Genomic DNA, 21,896 nt, shown 5'->3' with positions numbered 1-21,896 from the left:
TGACTATGCAGAATTTATGCAGTGTTTTTATGTTTTACTTCTTTTACACACAAAAACCTTAAAAAAAAATAAAACACTGATGGTCACCAGATTCTTAGTCCCATAAGTTTTATATTGTTCTGCCGACAGAACTGTTTTAAGTGAATTTGATCACCGATTATGTCAACTTCTTATACTAAGGGTAAACGTAAAAAGTATGTATGGTATATACACACACAGAATGGGGTTTTTTTTAGTGTTCGCCATTAAACAATTAACATGTCAGCTTTATTCTGCAATTCAATGATAGTACCCAATTTATTCAGAATACTTAATTTTATACATATATATATATATGTATATATATATATAAAATTATCTTGAAATGTTTGCATTAAAAAAAATTTTTTTTTACTGTGTAACAAGTTGTCATTTTATAAAAGCACACCTGTGAAAGATGTTATCCTCTTACATATTGCCATAATATATACCACTGTGCACTAACAATTGGTAATTTTGCCTTTTACACAGTAAATTCTTCTCATTTCTCCATGTAGAAACTAACCCTCTCCTGTCCCTGCATTTATCATCCCACACTCCTGCCCCAAGGTGCTCCTCCCCTTGCCAAAGAATTCTGCAGTGACTCACACAGGGAAAATTAACCTCCTGTTGATACAGAGAGCTTAGGCTAGTTTCACACTAGCGTTTCCTGGAGCTGCGGAGGGATGCGCACGGCCTCCGTGAAGCTCCGCCCACGGCCGCACCTCCTCCGGTCAGCGCAGCCTATGGGTGCATGACGCTGCATGCGACCTGTGTACCCTATCTTTAGCATTGGGTATGCAGGCCGTGCGCAGGTATGCGTTTGCGAGCACATGCGTCCTTTTGACGGTGCGCCGACCTGCGCCAAACGCACCGTGTTGCATTTTGGTGCAATCGGCGCACCGTCAAAAGGACTCATGCGCCGGCAAACGCATACCTGCACATATCCTGAGTACCCAATGCTAAAGATAGGGTACACAGGTCGCATGCAGAGTCATGCACCCATAGGCGGAGTTGACCAGAGCTTCTCGGCGGCCATGCGCATCCCTCCGCAGCTCCAGAAACTAATGTGAAACTAGCCTTAGCTTCATTCAGCTTGTCACTTTTTAATGAGGGGGTTTTTTTTGTCAGCATCCGAGAAAAATAATGAACTGGTTTTATAGTATGAACGAAGCAATACCAAATGTGTACTTTTAGGGAGTGTGCCTATTCTGAAATAAGCATTTTTTTTATTGTTTACATTTTTACTTCCTGTTTTTCCTTTATTATTCTCATTAGACATGGGATCTATTCTGAAATAAGCATTTTTTTTTTACATTATTTCTTTATTAGACCTACATGGGATCCCCTTGATGGCATTGACAGTACACTGTACTGCATGTGTAGTACAGTGCGTTATCAAACTTGTCAGTGGTCGACTTGAATGTCGATCTAGCTCCATCCCTGGAAGGATGAAACAGACTGCTGTGTACAAGTCACTGGGAGCCCTAATGGCATCTCATGATGGCTACTTGGGGGTGCAGATTAGTTGATAGATGGAGAGTAGTGATGAGCGAGCTCGGGTATCCTCAGAGTATTTTGGCGTGCTCGGAGATTTAGTTTTCGTCTCTTATCTGCATGATTTGCGACTTGCAGACAGCTTGAATACATGTGTGGAATGCCTTTTTGTTAGTGTATTCCCACATGTATTTAGCCGCAAATCATGCAGATAAGACGACGAAAACTAAATCTCAGAGCACGCCAAAATACTCGGAGGACACAACGAGTATACTCGCTCATCACTAATGGAGAGTTTTCCCTTACATGGCATCTAAACAATTAAATAGCCAGGATCTGATGCAGCTCTGGTTGTCATAGTGAAGGCCAATCTGCATGCACAGTTCAGGTACCCGCTTTATCCTTGAGCGACACATGTAGCGTGGTAAATAACACTCAACAACGTACATGTACGGAAAGTTGCGTAACTGAGTTAAAGCAAATATATCCGTTTAACATATACATGGCATTTGCTTAAAATATTTTTTTTCTTTTTTTTACAGTCAGTAATTGATCCTACTGGCTCAAAGGGGTAAAAGAAAAATTAAAAAAAATGAAGAAAAAAAAATGGAATTACATGGCAATACTTTTTGCATCCATGGAACAGATTTTCTTTTTTATGCCACATTCAGTATTTTACATCAGTATTTATAAGCCAAAACCATTTCTGTATTTTTCAGCCACTCCAGGTTTTGACTTACAAATGCGGATGTCAAATACTGAACGTGTGAACGTGGCCTAGCAAAGCAGGATGCCCAAACCAGTGCCAGAACTGATCAGTGCACCGCTACAAAAAAGTTGCTCTGTAGGTTCACAATTGCGGATGGAGGATCTGCGGCCGTTTGCAGACTGCCTCCGTGAAGCTCCGCCCACGGCCGCACCGCCTCCGTGAAGCTCCGCCCATGGCCGCACCCTTCATATCCTATCTTTAACATTGGGTACGCAGGTCGTGCCGCTGTATGCGGACGCCTCCGCATGCGTCGTTTTGACGATGCGGCGCCCGCATAAAATTCCAACTTGATGCGTTTGACACCGGTCGCGGCATCGTCAAAACGACGCATGCGGAGGCATCCGCATACAGCGGCACGACCTGCGTACCCAATGTTAAAGATAGGGTACGCAGGCCGCATGCAGATGTATGCGGCCATAGGCGGAGCTGACCGGAGGAGGTGCGGCTATGGGCGGAGCTTCACGCTTCACGGAGGAAGTCCGCAGATCCTCCATATGCAAATGTGAAGCCGGCCTTAGAATAAATAAGGCCACGTTCAGTATTTTACATCACTATTTGTAAGACAAATCCTGGAGAGGAACAATCGGAGAAGTAGAAACACGTCACCATTTCTGTATTTTTCACATACAACTGGTTTTGACTTACAAATACTGATGCAAAAAACTGACCAAAAACAAAGTGTGTGAACTTGGCCTTATAACACCGCAGTCCATATATATTCTTTATATGTACTTAACCTCTTAATGACCGCCAATATGTATTTTTACTGACCTGAGATGTAAGAGACTAGCCTCCCCATACAAGTGACAATCCAGCAGCTGTCAGCTGTACACTATAGCTGACAACTTGCTGCATCAGCCACGATCAGTGTTGGCACCGTCCATATCTGTTTAACCCCTTAGATGCTGCTGTCAATAGTGACTACATCATATAAATGGTTAGAGTGTAGAGGGTGCTCCCTCTTTATCCCCATTGGTACCCTCAGATCATGATTGTGTGGTCCTGATGTTTGCCATGGCAATTCAAGACCAAATAGCGGCCTTTGGCTGTGTGCACACGGTGCAGATTCTGCTGTGGAATTTTCCACGCAGATTTCGCTAAATCTGCAGGTAAAATGACCTGCGTTTTACCTGCAGATTTAGTGCAGTGCGGTTTTCCCCTGCAGATTTCTATAATGGAGCAGGTGGAAAACTGCAGCAAAACCGCACAAAAGAGACATGCTGCTTCTTTTATTCCGCACCAAATCTGCGCGGAAAAATCTGCAGCATGTGCACAGCGTTTTTTGTTTTACATAGCCTTAAATGGCACTGTACATCACGTGCAGTTCTGCAGGGCCAAATCTGCTGTAGAACTGTACAGAATCTGCACCGTGTGCACAGGGCCTTGGAGTCTGACGGCTGTTGTAACCTGTTCAGAAATTAGTGGCATTTACATTATGCCACTTTGCATTCATTCCTGAAAATCACCTGAAGGGTTAATAAACTACCTGACAGTTTTCAATATGTCAGGGGGTGTCACTTTTGGGTGGGGGGGGGGTTCCAATATATAGGGTCCCCAAAGGCACTTCAAAACCTGGATAGGTCCCTAAAAAATGTAAATTGTAAATTTCCTTGAAAAAAAAAAAAAGTTACTGCTACATTTTTAAACCTCCTAAAATGCTAACAAAATAAAATCAACATTTTACAAGTGGTGCTGATGTAAAGCAGGCATGAGGGAAATGTTATTTATTAATGTTTTGCTGTGGTATGACTATCTGGATTAAAGGGATAATCATTCAAAATGTGAAAATTGCTAATTTTTTTTAACATTTTTTTCTCAAATTTCTGTTTGTTTGTTTTTATAAACAAACACAAAACAGGTCAACCTAAGTTTACCATTATCATAAAGTATAATGTGTCATGAAAAAATAATCTCAAAATCACTGGGATCTGTTGAAGCGTTCCAGAGAGATATCACCGCATAAAGTGACACTGGTCAGATTTCAAAAATTTGGCGCCGTCACTAAGGGGTTAAAGCAAAAACTGATCTCTTTGCTGGAAGCAGCTTTTTTTTTTTTTGGTCACAATTTCCGTAATTCTTCCTCCATCCGTGATCTGATCACTACGTAGAGCCATGGGATTACGCTGTCACTCGACCGTACGTCGCGGCGGCACGCTGTGTATATACAGGTACACTCGATCGCTCCATGCTGGGAGTTGTAGTTTCACGAGTCCGCACCTAGAGGTCTGCAGCTGTACAGCAATCCAGAGCTGGACACTACAACGCCCAGCATCTCCCTGGCTAACCACGATACCTGCACACCCAGCAAAAAAAAATACAACTGCATTACCTGGAAGAAAAAAAAAAAAAAGTAGTAAAACACCTCTCCAACCCTCGCACAGGATGGGCATGCTGGGAGTTGTAGTCCCGTCCCTCACTGAGCCAGGATGGCGCACATTTCCCCACCGCTGCCGCCTCACACACAGCGCCGTGTAGGCCCGGGCCAGGCCGCGCCACTCACTCCCAGCGGCCGCCTCAATGTCTTTCCCACCCACCTCGCCTCAGGCCGGAGACGTTGGGAGGTCGGCCGCTCGGTTACCTGTTGCGGTTTTCCTCCTGAATCTCCTTGAATTTATTCACCACGAAGGAACGGAATATTTGTTCTATGTTGGTCGCCATGGCGCTCCGGAACCTACTCCGCCTCCTTCTCCCGACGGTCCAGGCAGCACATTCTGACGCAGTGACGTGCGCGCTCACGGGGCGGCCGGCGGGTGCGTGCGCGTGGAGGTTTTTTCCTAATGACTCAAGCTCAACGCTGAGGGGGGGGTGCGTTTTCGCGTTCCGACCAATCAGCGAGCAGTTGGGAGAGTGACGTAAAACCAATTTGGGCGGGGCGAGTCAGCGAACGTCAAAGTCCCCGGGCGCGAGGGGATGGTGGGCGGAGCTTGCGCGGGAAATGCGCGTTCCCGTGTAAAGTAAATAAATAAATAATAATAATAATTTCTATATAACGGCGGCCGCGGGCACGGCAGGGTCAGAGCTTCTGCGTCCCGGGAGGGAGCTCGGGCACTCGTCCTTTATAGTTGGCTTTTCCAATCATATTGAAAAGTTTATTAATAATAATAATAATAATAAAAATACACTTTCTCCAGGTTGTGTATTATTATATTTTAGTAACCCTTTCATGACCAGCTCTATTTTTCCCACTGGCAGGGCTTCTTTTTTTTTGCAAGGGACGAGTTGGCGTTTTGCTGTGGAACTGTGCTGAAAAATGGAGAGAAAAAAAAAAAATCGAACTGTGAATAAAAAGAAAACCTATAATGCAGAAATAGATTTTGGAGTTTTGGGTTTTTTTTTTATTAAGATTCTCCAAATCTGTGTGATTACGGCAACACCAAGCTTGTAGAGTGTTTATATATATATATAAAATAGCTATTTTTTTTTTTATCGTCGCCGTTTTCTGAGACCCGTCTGTGTTTTTTTTCTCCGCCCGTGGCGTCCTGTGAGAGCTGGAGTTTTTTTCTTGGGACCATTTTTAGGGTAAATATGACGTTTTGATCAATTTTTATTGCAAGGCGGGGGAGTGAAGTGACCAGAAAAAAAATAAAAACACAAGCCCAGAGTGGAGATTTATTTTTTTTTCTCTTTTTGTCATTTGGGTTCATTTAAGAAGTTTCATCAAAATTTGTATTCCTTAATCTGTCTTATGTATCAGTGTGTAACCTTCACCGATCGGCGTCTTCTCCGGCCCAGGTGGCCACAGCTCACACAGCGACCGCTGAGCTGCCATGACAAGCCATTGCCTAAGTAGGGGGACAATGGGCGCCAGTATACACCGAACATCTATACACCTGTCACCGGGTCAAAAAAGGCAAGATTTGGCTCTTATTCCATTCCCGCCAACCTGTATGCCCAATCCTGTACCCGCTCCATCCTGTCACTGTACATGTCCTGTGTAGTGTGGTAACAGTCAACCAAGACATACATATGTGTGGGTCGCCCTCCCAGGGCCACGGGGTACTCGGTACCGGGCCGGTGTCAGGGGAATGTGTCACAGCAGCGGTGACCCGGACCGTGGCCCTGGGCGCCCAAGTAATGGGGGAAAGTAGTTAATGTGGAATAGTTCGTGACGCCACCTGTGGTGTTCGGCAAGTGAGATGTTAGGCCGACGCTGCATGCAGATCCTCCGGGGCTGGTGGTGTGTTTCAGCATAGATGGTGTAGCTCCCCACAGGTGAAGCTGTAGCCCCAGGGCCACGTAGTTGCAATGGATGAGGAGAGGCGCAGGCGGTGTAAAGGATGGTACCTAGATGTAGCGGTGCTGAGCGGGTTGGCGCAAGAATGAATGGAGGACACCGGGGCTTGCAGTTTCAAAGCTTTACTCACAGTCTGCGGTACACACGGGTGCCTGCCTCTGGACCATGTCCTCCGGGTCAGAGACTCAGTCAACCCCCAGGCAAGATGGAAAGCTCCCTTCCACACTCCGCCAACATGTGCCTTTCTGAACGTCTCCTCTATAGCGCCTTAAAGTGTGAAGATCTCCTAGTACTGAGTTACACTGGAGTTCCTCCTGACAGATGTTCCCAAGAACTCTACTTGCACGGCAGACAGCTGTAGCCTGCTTCGGGGACTCCCTTCTCCTGAGTCCCGGCTCTGTATCCAGTTGCTGTTGTGCCACAAGTCTTAGGCTAATTTCACATTAGCGTTTACGGCCGCAGTGTCGGGCTGCCACGCCTCCGCCAGTAGCTCCGCCTACGGACGCATGACGCTGTATGCGTCCCCTATCTTTAGCACTGGGGACGCAGGGCGTGCGCAGTATGAATTTGGCGGCGCATGCGTCCTTTTGACGCTGCGCCGAGTGCACCAAATTGCAACCTGTTGCGTTTGGCGCTGGTCGGCGCAGCCTCAAAAGGACGCATGCGCCGCCAAACGCATACTGCGCACGGCCTGCGTCCCCAGTGCTAAAGATAGGGGACGCAGGACGCATGCAGCGTCATGCGTCCGTAGGCGGAGCTACCAGTGGAGGTGCGGCAGGGGGCGGGGCTTAGCGGTGGCCGTGTGCAGCCCGACGCTGCGGCCGTAAACGCTAATGTGAAACTAGCCTTAGATGGGAGTAGTGCATTTACAGCGAACTACTCCACCGGTGTCTGCTGCAGAACCATAAGTGTCCATACAACCTCGAGGACCGGGCCCCGGCCTTGCGCTGAGAACCTATAAGCAGGGTTCCTCTTCCAACCCACGTCCTCTCTGTTCTCCTTACTCCTTCGTTCCGTACTTGTCTTTCTCTCTCTTATGGAAGCTTAGATTTCAGTTCTACGTCTTTCTCCTTCCTTTCCCTTCCCGTGCCAGCTGGCTCAGATCACTGAGGCAGCTGCAGCACTCCTTCCTCCATCCCTTCTTCCAGGGATCCTCACTCCTGTCTGAGTGACTTTCCTACCCGACTGACCTTCTGTCAGACTGACCTGTAATCCTACACTTTCCCACTCTTTTATGTATCTTAACTCCACCCACCTCCCAGCACATCCAGTGTTCCAAGCAGGGAACCACCAAGGGTGCTCTGCTACTCTCTAAGCACTGAGCCACAATGTGGTTGTGCAGAACTACCCTGTTGTGTGGGGTGCGAGTGTTGGAGTGTGGAAAGGAGTTCCCACCTTACCTGGATGGTGGGGCACTACACCTTAGGAGAAGGTGCAGTACCTCTGTGGCGACTGAGCCTCAGGGGCGCCACATATGGAAGGTTCCATAATTGAGGTATAGCATGCATACCTGGTTAACATATACGGTGCATCTGTGTATATACTGTATGTTATATATATGTATGTATATATATATATATACACACACACTTTTTTTTTTTAAATAGAAAATGATCCGTCTAGTTCAAAATAAATAAAACAAAAGGTTAAAAAAAAAAATCTGGATTCAATTAGTCATCCACAGCATATTGTGTGCTTTCTGTTACATTTCAGTGATACGTTACACTCCAAAAATGCATTCAAACATTTTTTTCTGGATTGAATTTGTCATCCATAGAGTATTACGTGCTTTGTTTGACATTTCATTGTTATGTAACACTCAAAAAAAAGCATTCAAAAATGTTTCTGGATTCAATTAGTCATCCATAGAGTATTATGTGCTTTGTTTTACATTTCGGTGGTACGTAAAACTAAAAAAAAAAAGGATTTTTTTCCCAGGATTCAATTAGTCATCCATACAGTTTAAAGAGGTTATTATAACATGACGGTGGAATATATACGCCAAAAAAAAGTTCTAAAAATGCTTTTCTGGATTTAATTAGTCATCCATACAGTTTGACTTGGTTATTGTTACGTTACTGTGGTACATAAAACTCCCCCAGAAAAGTTCAATTTTTTTCCTGGATTCAATTAGTCATCCATACAGTTTAACATCCTCTGTTTAAAACTACAATAGTTTAAAATCAGTTTTGCCTGGTGCAGTTCATAAAATATTTTTGTTTAAAAAAAAAAATGACTATTGTCATATATACTGTAGAACATGGTTTGTGTCAAATTTCGTTGGTTTGAAATAAAATCCAAAATTGGCCTGCTACAGGTGTACAAATTTGGTCCCTCAGTAATCGGTCTCCAGACGCCACTATTTCTCCTGGTGTGGAGTCCTCGCCTTATACCAGCACATGTCCTGAAACATCACCAGTGTCCTTACCAACACGGTTTCTGGCATTGTCCACATAATGACACTACATTTCCCTGATGGCACACTGGGTGAACATTGTGGAGGCTGTTGCAGAGTCCCACCCTTGCACATCACATGTGCTACCGACTCAGAGGATTGCAGGCCCTACTTCTATCAGAGTTTCCTACACCAGTTCCTGCACCTAGTCCTTCTCCTCATTCTCCATCTCCGATGCACGATCTCTGAGCACGTCGTCCACATCAGCCAGAACCTGGAAACCCTGCAGCACTGCCTTAGCAAAGCGGCAACAGGTTCTGCTGAAGCTAATTTGTCTACGAGACAAATACCGCACACCACTGCAGATTTATTGAAAGGAATAACAGACCAGACAGATCTGTGGCTCTTGCCGTTGAGCCTCCACCCAGGCATGGTCATGTGTGATAATGGCCATAGCCTGGTGGTGGCTGTTAAGCTTGGCAATCTCACATACATACTATGCTTGGCCCATGTGCTCAACTTGGTAGTTCAGTGGTTTCTGAAAACCTATCCAGATTTGCCAGAGTTTCTGGAAAAGGTACACCACGTGAGCGCCCATTTCCGCAAGTCAGCTGCAGCTGCCGCTGCTCTGACAGTGCTGCAGCAGCGCGTGCAAGTGCCAGCTCACCGACTTGTGTGTGATGCCGCCACGCATGGGAACTCTACACTGCACATGCTGGCAAGGCTTTGTGAGCAGCATAGGCCATTTGTGGAATACCAACTCCAACATACCTGTCGATATTCTGGTCAGCCTCATAACAACTGAAGAGTGTGCATGGATGTCTGACATTTGTGCAGTTCTCCAGGACTTTGAGGACTTCACAAAGACGGTGAGCAGCGCGGAAGCCATAATCATGGCAACAATCCCACTTCTGTGCCTACTTAAACAGTCACTGCTGACAATAAAACATGAAGCTGTGCATGTGAACAAGGTGGAGCTGGAGGAAGACATGAGATGGGGAGATACTACCCAGCCTCCTCTTTTGCTCAGCGTGGACTGGGTAACAATGAGAATGTGGAGCTACTATTGCACTGGCAGCACTATCTTGCTAGAGTAAAAAATAAAAATTTCCTCCTCCAAGATGGCGCTGCCGAGCCTGCGCAGTAGTGCATGCACACTGTTCATCCTTTTAGCATACCGGGATGAGAATACCCTTGTACATTTACTTCCAGATATTGGGAGCGATTTAAAGAGAACTTGTCACAAGGTCAAAAGTGGTCAGTTTTTTCTCTTCTTTTCTTTCTGCTATTCTTCTAAATATTTTTGGATTTTTTTTTTTCTTCAATCCATCATACGGTTCCAGGGGTATGGGCCTTTTTTATTTTCTGCTCACTTTTATGGTCTACTAGCTGCTGGCCCGATTCTAAAGCATCGGGTACTCTAGAATATGGCCAGCGGCAGATTAAAATAAGAAATGTGATATACTTACCATCCGACGGCCCCCGGACTCTGTCCCTCTTCTCCACGCTGCCAGCATCTTCCGTTCCCAGTACTGCTTTGCGCCAAAGACCCCCTGCTGACGTCACTCTCGCGAGAGCACGACGTCATCAGTGGTATTTCACGCAAAGCATTACTGGGAACTGAAGATGCTGGCAGCGTGGAGAAGAGGGACAAAGTCCGGGGGCCGTCGGAAGGGGAGTATGTTTGTGTTTTTGTTTTTGTTACCCATGGCCACTTTCCGACAGCCTCCGATGTCCTTTCCATGCTCCCGGCCTCGCATTCCCAGTAATGCTTTGCGGCTTACACCGCTGATAACGTCGCGCTCTAGCGAGAGTGACGTCATCGCGGGTCTAAGTCGCAAAGCCTTCCTGGGACCGCGAGGCCGGGCTGGTGGAAAGGACATTGGAGGCCGTCGGTGATACTCATTTTTTTAAAATCTTTTTACTAATAATCCCTGCGGCTGATTGAGCGCTGCCCCCGACTGCGCTGGCTGCTGACCAATGAGCGACAGGCGCAGCTTACCGTTACAAACAGCTGCGCCTGTCGCTGATTGGTTGCGGCCTGGCGGGGGCCTGGCGGCCGCGACCAATCAGACCCGCGATTCCGGTTACAGACAGACACGATAAGGCGTTTATATATATAGATACTAAGTGGATGTGACTCACAGGATCCTCTGGGGTGTGTCTTTAGACTGCTCTGCATAATTACCCTGTGATCCAAGCCCCCTTGGCAAAGATCATAAAAAGGCTCATATCACTAGAACCGTATAGCAAATTAAAGAAATAAAAACACAGAAAACTCAGGGGAGCAGAGGGAATTTAATAGGATCAGAAACTGTCCGCTATTGATCTGGTGACAGGTCCTCTTTAAACTGACAATATGACCCTCGAACAAAAAATATATATGCTCCCCTGTTCTGCAGGAAGTAACCCATACATTGACATTGGAGCAAACCCGATGAAACACTCTGCTCTTTGGCACAATCTATGTTTAGTTAAGTCATAATGACATTGATGGAAGCAAATCATTAACTAGAATAAAAATAGCTGCTCACTACAAAACTTTTGTGCGTGATGGTTCTGGTTTTCCCCTACTGCAGGAGGTCTGCTACAAGGCAATAATAGGAATAGTATAGAACACTAAGGCCTGTTTCACACTTCAGTTTTTTGTGTCAGTTAAAATCCGCCAAAAAGGCGGAAAAGCGGATCCGTTCCTAACTGATGTGAACGGATGCCACCGGATCCGTTTTTTTGACGGATCCGCCGAATGAAGAATTTTAAAGGAACCGCTGCCTGAGAAAGAGAAAGAGAGAGAGAGAGAGAGAGAGAGAGAAATTTTTTTTCTTCTTCTCTGGCCGCCAGAAATGATTTCAGGGTTAAATTTCCTCCTGACTTCATTCCTCCGGGCATGCGCTGTATAAAAATGCGGATCCTTCACTACAAAAAACGTTACATGGTCCGTCCAGGCATCTCGGCGGATGCAAAAAAATTGACGGATCCGCAAAAAAACGGATCCAACGGATGGCCATCCGTCAAGATCCGCCAGTAATGCAAGTCAATGGGGAAAAAAATTGCGGATCCGTTTTTTTGCAAAAACGGCGGATTTTGACTGATGGTCAAAAACGGAAGTGTGAAACAGGCCTAACATAAAAAACATACAAATGAAAAACACCAAAGCAAAAGGCCTTAACTGTCAAGCCCAAATTATTTATTTCTAGTGCTTAACAATAGCTAAAAAGGGCGACCCTGGTTCTCTGTTCCCCCTCGCTGAACTGCTGTGGCTAAATCAAGATGCCTATCATTCATGTGTTTTTTTTTTAAAAGGGATTGTCCGGGGGGGGGGGGGGGGGGGTTAACCCCTATAGTATTGCTCTAGATAAAAATAAAAAAAAAATCTGCATTAATTACCCCCCACCTGTCAGATGTTTCCTCTCCACCACTACTCCAACTTTTGTTGACATGGCAGTGTAAGGAAGTGGACAAGAGAGAAGAGTTCAGTCGAAGTTGCTGCCTAGCTGTGACGTCACGCGAGGTCCGGCAGTGCTTCTGCACCTTGCAGGCTTGTTTCTTCACGCGGCGTCTGCCTCTCACACATGGGATAACTTAGGCCTGTTTCACATTTCAGTTATTTGATGTCAGTCAAAATCCACCAGGTTGTGAAAAAACGGATCCGTTTCCGTTGTGGCACAAACGGATGCCACCGGATCCGTTTTTTTTACGTATCCGCTTAAGCAGTTAGTGACTGAAATGTAAAGGAACACGAGAGAGAGAGAAAGAGAGAGAGAGAGAGATTTTTCTGCCGCCAGAACGGAATTTGGGGTTACATTTCTGGCAAGGAAATTCAAAAGCTGATCCGTTGCCGGATTCCGTCAAAAAACGGTTGGCAACGGATCCACATAGGCGACCATTATAACGAATGGCGGATAGCGGCGGATCCGTTGCTATCCGCTAATTTGACGCAGACAAAAAACGTTTCATTGTCCGTCCACTGAAGTCAGCGGACGCCAACATTTTGGCGGATCCGTCAAAAACCGGATCCAAAGGGTGACCATCCGTCAAAATCTGCCGCTAATGCAAGTCAATGGGGAAAAAACGGATCCGCCAAAAAAAAATGGCGGATCCTTTTTTTTGCAAAACGGCGGATTTTGACTGATGGCAACAAACGGAAATGTGAAACAGGCCTTAGCTGGACGCCCGTTACCGGCCGGGATGGCGTCCCTGCTCATCTTCACTTTGGAACACTAGAAAACTTCGGGCTACTTACCGCAAACTGAAAGGACATTTATTCATTCTCCTCATAGCAACTCTCCTTGGGTTTCCAGCCTCTCCATGCAATGTGGCACTACACAAAGATAAATCCCTCCTTGTTCAGTCCTGCACCTTATTGTGACAATTGACCAGTCTTGCTTTATTTTTTAAGGTTCACAGTTTTGATCATTTTAAAACCTTGGGTACATTTATTAGCGCGAGTTTTTAATAGTATATTTTAAGACACACAATAACACTGCAGTTATGGCTTTGGTCAGTAGATGGAGCCAAAGATACAGAAACCAGTAAAATATAGAGAAACCTGTAAATTCTATGCATTATAGCAAATAACAGTATATTTCCAGACAGACATTCAGATATTGGATTAGATGTCAGAGACAGAACAGTGACAGAGATATGGTCCTTTTTATTTAGTGTTAATTTTACGAAAGGGGCGTGGCCCACAGGGAAATAATGCCACTCAGCCTAAAGACACGCCCCTGAGGATCCTGTGAGCTGCTCCTCCTTAGTGAAGACCATGAAAAATCAGCACTAAATAAAAAGTCCTTTACATCTGGAACCATATAGTGGATTTAAAGGGAGTCTGTCAGCCTAAACTGACAGTACAAACTAAACACAAAGGCCTCTTTCACACATCAGGTTTTCGCCGTCAGGCGCGATCCGGCGCTTTTGACAAAAACCGGATCCGGCGAAATGCAATGCCGGATCCGGTTTCCCCCCATTGACTTGCATTAGAGCCGGATCGAGCCGGATGGCTATGCGTTTCATCCGGTTTTCGCCGGATCCGGCAATGTGTCGCGATCCGGCGTCTGGAAAAAACGGCTACTGTAACGTTTTTTGTCTCCGGCGAAAAAGCCAGACACGCCGGATCCGGCGTGTCCGGCTTTTTCACACAATGAAAGCCTATGAGCGCCGCAATGCGCCTGATCCGGCGACAGCCGGATCCGGTGGCCGGATCCGGTTTTTTTGGTCTGAGCATGCTCAGTAGCTCTGCCCACAAGACATATATAAAAGCAAGACAGTGGGACCCTCAGCCACACCCAACATGCCACCCAAGCCAAGAACCAGGAGCAGGAGAAGGCAGGAGACATCTGCAGCAGCACCATCAGCACCACCCCAAATGGAGCAGCATGCTGAACAACGGGAGGGGAGTCCAGCAGCAGATGAGAGACGGTAATTATCAAATCCCCCATTCCTCCAAACTAGGGCTATTGAATATCAAGATATTCATTGGCCCTTTGTTTCTCTTTATTCAACAGCCGCCCAATAGATGCAGCAGCAGCAGCAGCAGCAGCAATGGCAGCAGCAGGAACACCACCCACAGCCATGGAGTCTGGCCATCAGGAAGACAGCACATCTTCTTCTGGGAGCCCTCCCTCGCATCGTCAGTGTTTGACGGTAAGTTTTTATTTCCAAAATCCATCATCTCTATAATATATGTCTATTCATTGCCTTTTATTTCAAAACAGGAATCACAAGATGAAGAGGAGCTCCCAGAAGAAGAAGGAAGGGGTGGACAGACACTTGGAGTGGGCTCACAATTGGTAAGATTTTGGCATCAAACGCAGAAACACAACATCACACTACACACAACACATAGAAAACAATGTTCTGCAGACCACACACAGCAAACAAATGCCTACATCCAAAGACATAACATTTTTTGTTTTCTTCTCTAGTCTTCCCAATCTGGTGCTTGGCCAAGAGGCCTCGCAGTGCCTCCCAGGGTCGTCGGCGACAGCAACGCGGCGGTCACCAGCGTGTAAGTATAAATATTTTTGCTTTGTTTTTTTGCACTTTTTATTTCATTTCTTTTGTGGAGGCTAATTATGTTATTTTTGTCTTTTTCTTTAACAGCCTTCACAGCGTGCTCCCGACTCTGACGGTGAGGATGGAGGGATTGATGTGGACCGCCTCATCGATCTCGTCAGAGAAAGGGAGCCGCTCTGGAATATGGCTGACCGCCGCCACGCTGACCTGATCGTTACCCGACGACTCTGGGAGGAAATCTGTTCGCTCCTTGTGGACCGCTGGGAGGACCTCGAAGCTCGGGCCCAGATTAAAGAGCCTAAGTATATACAGTACCGGTTGCTTGTTGTAAACCAGTGTTTCCCGAACTCCAGTCCTCGTGGTCCCCACGGATCATGTGTTCAGGATTTCTATTTACTATGGAAATCCTGAAAACATGACCCCTGGGGACCATGAGGACTGGAGTTTGGGAAACACTGATGTTGTATACTAACCACTCCTTTCTCGTTTCAGGGAACAGAATTGTGAATCGGTGGCGGTCTGTGAGGGATCGTTTCAAGAAGGAGTTCAATAAAGAGATGCGGGCCCCGAGTGGATCTGGAGGACGCAGGAGCAAGTACAAGTACGCACAAGCCCTGTCGTTCCTCCGGGAAACAATGCTCACCAGAAGGTAAATATTACACACCACATGTGAAAAAAAATGTTAGATGTAACTTTTTTTTTCAGCCAGGGCCATACCATGTCAGTATTTTAATTGTGTTTTTTTCTCTTTATTCCACAGCACGGTGAGCAGCACTCGGGAGCCTGCACGAATGGACCCTTCTGAGGCGATCCCTGAGGAGACCGGCACCGAGGGACACTTCGACCGCCCCGGTACATCTGCACCTTCCCAGCCTTTCCACACATTCGACCCATCTGTCCCATCCACCAGCACAGAAGCATCGTGGCCGCCTACATTGCATGAAGCTGCTGGTGAGGAGATCGCTTTCCCTTTACCCCACCCTTCTGCCCCTGCCACCTCTAGTACACCTGCGGGTACTGGGCGGCAGCGGCAGAGGGGTCAGGAAAAGACTTATGCGCCAGAGTTCTTGCATCTGAATGCATCTTTCCAGAACTGTCTAAAAGTCTTGTCAGAGCAAATCTCCGCAGGCTTTCAGCAGATCAACTCCAGCATTCTGGAGGTGAAGACACTTCTGCAAACCATGCATTCAGAAGCAAGATCTTCGCCAAACCACACCTTTTTCAGGTCTGTTGTGGAGCGCATGGAAACGCTATCTCCTACCCAGCAGATGCATGTAATGCATTCATGCCACGGTGCTCTCCAGCAAGTTACCTCCCAACCTCCTCCTCCCACCACAGTAGTTCCTCCACCTGCACCCCCTCCAGCCACTTTCCATCCTCCCCCTCCTATTACATCTGCACCCCCTCCAGCCACTTTCCATCCTCCCCCTCCTATTACATACCATCCACCTCCCCAGTACCAGCAACCTCCCCAGTACCAGCAACCTCCCCAGTACCAGCAACCTCCCCACTTCCAGCAACCTGCCCCGTACCAAACTCCTTCCCCGTACCAAACTCCTTCCCCATACAACTTTCCATCAACATCATCTGCTCCTACAGTCCCTGCCCAACCCTCCACTCCACCGCCCACCACCTCTTCTGCCTCCCACATGTCCACCCATTCTGTAGCTTTTTCCACACCACGATCCCAGTCCTCTCTCCACACTCCCAGTGTCGAAGTGTCCCGCAGCCCCTCCAGCAGTATTTCCACCCCACACTACACAGATTTATGATGTGTTTTGTAATAAAAATGCCCAGTTGGTTTCAAACCTTTATTAAAAAAGTTTTTTTAACTTTAAAAACAGTTTACAAAAAAAAAATATTTTAAATAAAAGTTAAATTATTGTTTACACTGGTTGTCTGTCATTTCTTTCTGCGGCGAAATATGTTTAAAAAAAAGGTTAAATACAGGATATTTAAAAGATAAAAAGGTATTCAAAACCAGGTATATAACTGTGGGTAAATTTTAGCTTTTTGCCACAGTTGTGTTCCTGGTTGTGTTGGAAGCAAAGTATTTCACCTAAAAAGTTGTGTTTATTGTTGGTGATTTCCTAACAATGTACACAACTTTTGTTAAAAGGTGAAATACTTTGCATAAAACACAACCAGGTACACACCTGTGGCCTAAAGCTAAAAATAGAGACCATGACAAGATAGCCAACTTTGGTTGGCAAAGGTATATACTGTTGGTACAGAAGGTACACAAGTTTGGTTGGGCACAAATCTTTCACACTCTGTCATCCTGCCAGTGTACTCTGCCTTGAGGTGACAAAGTATAGTGCAAAATTGTCCCTCATTACTGAAACCGTCACAGAACTTCTAGTGGTAATGTCATGGTAATCTTGCAAGGTGGTTTCTTCAGAGGTGTCCTCAATGGAAATGGGTTCCTTGCAGATAACAAAATTGTGGAGTACCACGCAAGCTTTGATCACCTCGTCCACAGTTTCTGTCTTGAGGTTGATCGCAGTCAATAGGACCCGCCATTTGGCTGTCAGAATACCAAAGGTACATTCAACCATTCTTCTTGCTCTTGTGAGGCGGTAATTAAAAATGCGTTTTGGTCTTGTCAATCCTCTGCTAGAGTACGGTTTCAAAAGGTGTTCTGACAGCTGGAAGGCTTCATCCCCTACACAGACAAATGGCATAGGTGGACCAGATGTTTGCGGCAGCGGTCTAGGGGGTGGGAACTGGAAGGTGTTTCCATACAGTTTACGCCCCATGGCAGACAGTTTGAAAACTTGAGAGTCATTGGAGCGGCCATAGGCCCCAATATCAACAGCAATAAATTTGTATTCCGCGTCAGCGATAGCCATGAGGACAATTGAAAAATATTTCTTGTAATTGAAATATTCCGATCCCGATCCGGCTGGCTTTACAATGCGGATATGTTTCCCGTCCACAGCGCCAAAGCAGTTGGGAAACTGACATATCTGTTGAAACTTTTCTGAAATTTCAATCCACCTCTCTGTTGTGGGCTCTGGTAAAAACTCTTCAGCTAAGGAGTCCCACAGTGCACGGCATGTGTACTTCACTATTCCAGATATGGTGGAAATCCCGAGTCTGTACTGGAAATGCAGTGACGAAAGGGATTCTCCAGTTGCAAGAAATCTGTGGGGAATTAAAAAACAATCAATTAGTTTTAAATCACAGCATTACATACCAAAACTCAGCTATAACACTTGGAGATACAAACTACCACCAACAAGATTGCAGTGAAAGTGTGCTCTGATGCGATCATATCCAATAAATGTGGCTTACCTTAAAGTCACCATCAGACGCTCTGCGGGTGAAACTGAGAAGCGGCAATAGGTGTCCGCTTTTCTTATGAGGTGTGCAATGCGCTCCACCAAGTAATCAAAATTCTCCATTTTCATCCGAACATATCCCAAAAATTTATCCGGGTTTCGTCGAAGGTCCATGCAGAGTGTAGAATAGACCCCACGCGTCATTCTCTTGGCTGTGATGGGGTGGATCCACAAACGTCGTCTACGATGCCTGATGCGCTGCTGTCTCGCTCTCTCCTTCTCCAGAACAATCACCCTCAAACGATTTGCCTCCGCTGTAAAATCCGCCAAATTCTTCAAAATATTTCCAATCACAACATCCATCTTCTCCAGTAACTTGCTCTTCTCTCCAACCTGCACTTTCTCCTCTACAATCTGTCAAAGAAGGGCTGTAGGAACATGCTATATATAGTTTTCCAGTAGCCAATCCCGTTCGGAAGGCCACAAGGGGTGTTTTTAAAAACCGGATCCGGCGTAATCCGTCGAAAAACGGATAGAAAAACGGATGAACCGGATGAGACGGATCCGGTTTTGTCTGTCAAGAACAAGACAGATCCGGCAGAAAACCGGATCCGTCACATCCGGTTTTACAAAACATTTGCCGGATCCGGCGTTCCGGCACGATGCCGGATCGCGCCTGACGCCGAAAACCTGATGTGTGAAAGTAGCCAAAGCCTTGTAGGGGGATATAGCACCTATAAAAAAAAACAAAAACATTCCTTCAGTGTTTTGATCGCTGTCTCCATTTTACAGAAATGGAAGTTTAAGCAAATATGATAATTAGCGTGCTTGTGCATCCTGGGTGTGGCCAAAAGGCTGAATGAACCTTTCTGTCCGTTGGTTTTGCATGTCCCTTGCCTGAGCTTTCTACAATGCCGATGTGCTCCAGCAGCGTAGCTATAAGCCATCTGAGCAGGGTCCGTCGCGCACACAGACACCGTCTGAAAACGCTTCTGTCTGAACGATCACTAAAGTATAAAATGAAGTATGAGAATGTCTACATATGCAAGTCTTCATTTTTCAATCTTTTTTTTCATTTTTTTTGTTTTTATTTTAAATGAGTTCAGTGTCCATTACTGGTTCTGTTCAGTTTCTGCTTTGAAAAAAAAAAAAAAAATAGCAAAAAACAACATGTGCATATAGCCATTTAGTGTCTTCTTTATGACTTTATTTTTATTTTAATTTTTTCATCGAATTTTAACCAGTTCACGACACCCGCCGTACACGTACGGCGCATGTCGTGTCTCCCCCATTGATGTAGACTCCGGCAGTGAGCCTACATCTTTCCTGACACGTTATCTGTTTTGAATTGCGATCCCCCCCATGGCTGTTAACCCATTAAATCCCGTTGTCAAACCCTGACAGCGGCATTTAACTCATGCTTCCAGAAACCGCGCAGGAAATCTCGCCCATCTGTGATTCCGTAACGTGATCGCGGGTCACCGATGGGTTTGCATGACAACCAGAGGTCTCCTGCAGACCTCTATGGTAGTCAATGCCAGATTGCTATGGTCGGCGCTCACAGCAAGTCAGCAATTCTGCTACATACGGGTGATCTGATCATTGCCTGTGTGTAGCAGAGACGATCGGGTTATGGCAGCTTCTAGTCTCCCATGGAGGCTATTGAAGCATGCCAAAAGTAAAATAAAAAATGTTTTTATAAATATTTTAAAAAATTAAAAAAAATATAAAAGTTCACCCCATTCATAATAAAACAGTAAAAAAAAAAAAAATCAAGTGTACACATATTTGGTATCTTTACGTTCAGAATCGCCCGATTTATCAACATAAAAAATGAATTAACCCAATCGCTAAACAGCGTAATGAGAAAAAAGTCAAGACGCCAGAATTACATTTTTTTTTGGTCGCCGCAACATTGCATTAAAATTCAATAATAGGCGAACAAAAGATCGTATCTGCACCAAAATGGTGTCATTAAAAACGTCAGCTCGGCGCGCAAAAAATAAGCCCTCTGTGGGATTGCACTTTTTCTTACAATTTCACCGCGCTTGGAATTTTTTTCTCGGTTTTGAGTACACATTATGGTAAAACCAATGGTGTCGTTCAAAAGTACAACTTGTCCCGCAAAAAAACAACACCTCACACGGCCATATTGATGGAAAAATAAAAAAGTTATGGCTCTGGGAAGAAGGGTAGCGAAAAACAAATGCAAAAACGAAAAAGGGCAGCGGCGTGGAGGGGTCAGAAATGGTAAAGGAAAAATATCTCTCCTCATTTTTATTAGAAAAAAAAAAATCACTTGCAAAAAAAAAAATTAATAAAAAGTGGAGAAATGTTTTTTCTTACCGGAGAAAAATCGGATGAAACCGTACAAATCTTGATGAAACTTGGACCGATTTTCTTGTACAAGATAAACCCCTAAGTGTGGACGAGCATTTAAATTTGGAGATGAGCAAATTGATTCCCGACCCAGATCAACTGGCCACATTAGTATTTTATGGCGGTCGTTCCTGGGGGCCCTGAGAACCGCCTCCAATCCGCTGGGATCATAGTTGTCATTGCTGCGTGACACGTTCATGAGGTTGCACTGGGCCTGCTAATGGAAATCCCTACAACAGCGCCTCCTAAAGGCCAAAGCTTTGTACGTGTCTCTATAGGACTTCATCCTGGATCATAAAACCCTTGTATCAGTAATACCACAGCCGCTCTGGAAGTACAGGCGCCTGGATCATTTCTATGTGTTGCTGGAATGACTGTTCCTATTAGGTGGCTGGCCCTTTAAATGTGCTTTATAAATGGACTGATACCACCACTGCACAGCTGACACCCTTTGAGTGCAATATTTAGTGAATGGGTGTGTTTGCTGAGGGTGAGTGGCTTGGTCGGGGGATAGTTTGGAGTGGTAGGTGAGATCTAGTTGTAAACCACATCTCTAACCTGCGAGGCCTGTGCTCTTGGCTTTGTATGTGGCGGTATTAGCAGATGGCGCGCCTGCTCATGTATCTTCACATGTAGTGTATGTATGTTGCAGCTAGATTAGCTTATGTTACACACTCTTTAGTGATGTGTATTTATCCCATGTGTTATGTGATCCTTCTACATAATCTTTAAATGTAGGAGTATTGGAGGAGAATATCACAAATTATAGGGGAGATGATGGAATGGGGCCGAGGTGTGGTGTTTTGTTTTTATTTGCCTCCATCAAAACCATGTTTTGTTTTGCTATCATTTGTTTTCAGTGGAATGAGCTGTACTTTTGAATGACTCTATTCATTCAACCAAATAGTGTACTGGAAAACTGGTGTAGGAAACTCTAAGTGTGGTGAAATGACACAGTCCCAATTCCACAAATTATTTATTTATTTACCATATTCACTATATGGTAAAACCGATCTGGTAATATGATTTCCCCAGGTCGGTATGAATATGTAGATACCAACCCTGTATGGGCTATTGGTGGAGAAAATCCAAATGTTGTGTGAAAGCTTTTATTTGTTGGCACTCAACAAGAATCATAGTGTTTCCATTGTTTTGTTTTTCTGGAGCCAGGTGATGGTGTGACTTTTGCAGCTTGATCTGATGTATTTGATACCATTTTGGGGTACATAGTGTTTTTATTGCCTTTTAATGCTTTTTATTGCTATGTTGCCATGACCCCAGAAAAGTAACGTGTTTTTTTTT

General features: G+C 45.4%; 2 protein-coding genes across 8 annotated transcripts in view; one reads left to right on the top strand and one right to left on the bottom strand.

The window, feature by feature from the left end:
* The window catches only part of SON (SON DNA and RNA binding protein), a 154,911-nt gene extending 149,858 nt beyond the window's left edge, over positions 1-5,053 (bottom strand). For 2 of the 4 annotated variants that reach the window (XR_012233959.1, XM_073584613.1), the window contains exon 1: positions 4,863-5,051. Coding sequence is in view for 1 of the 4 variants with exons in the window: in XM_073584612.1 (XP_073440713.1) it covers positions 4,863-4,942 (80 nt within the window). In the remaining 3 variants the exon portion in view is untranslated. Of the gene's footprint in view, positions 1-4,862 lie in introns of all 4 variants that reach the window. The other 2 variants (XM_073584612.1, XM_073584611.1) reach the window with 2 other exon arrangements.
* Positions 5,054-21,012: 15,959 nt separating this feature from the next.
* PATL2 (PAT1 homolog 2) overlaps positions 21,013-21,896 on the top strand; it is a 95,843-nt gene continuing 94,959 nt past the window's right edge. The window contains exon 1 of one of the 4 annotated variants that reach the window (XM_073584606.1): positions 21,013-21,084. The gene's annotated coding sequence lies outside the window, so the exon portion shown is untranslated. Of the gene's footprint in view, positions 21,122-21,206; positions 21,232-21,896 lie in introns of those variants that run through there. The other 3 variants (XM_073584607.1, XM_073584608.1, XM_073584610.1) reach the window with 3 other exon arrangements.

This window comes from Dendrobates tinctorius, unplaced genomic scaffold (genome assembly GCF_039654945.1).
Source record: "Dendrobates tinctorius isolate UK_male_01 unplaced genomic scaffold, ASM3965494v1 ptg000084l, whole genome shotgun sequence".
Taxonomy (NCBI): Eukaryota; Metazoa; Chordata; class Amphibia; order Anura; family Dendrobatidae; genus Dendrobates; species Dendrobates tinctorius.
The sequence above is the reverse complement of the archived record's forward strand: the minus strand, read 5'-3'. Positions and strand labels throughout refer to the sequence as shown.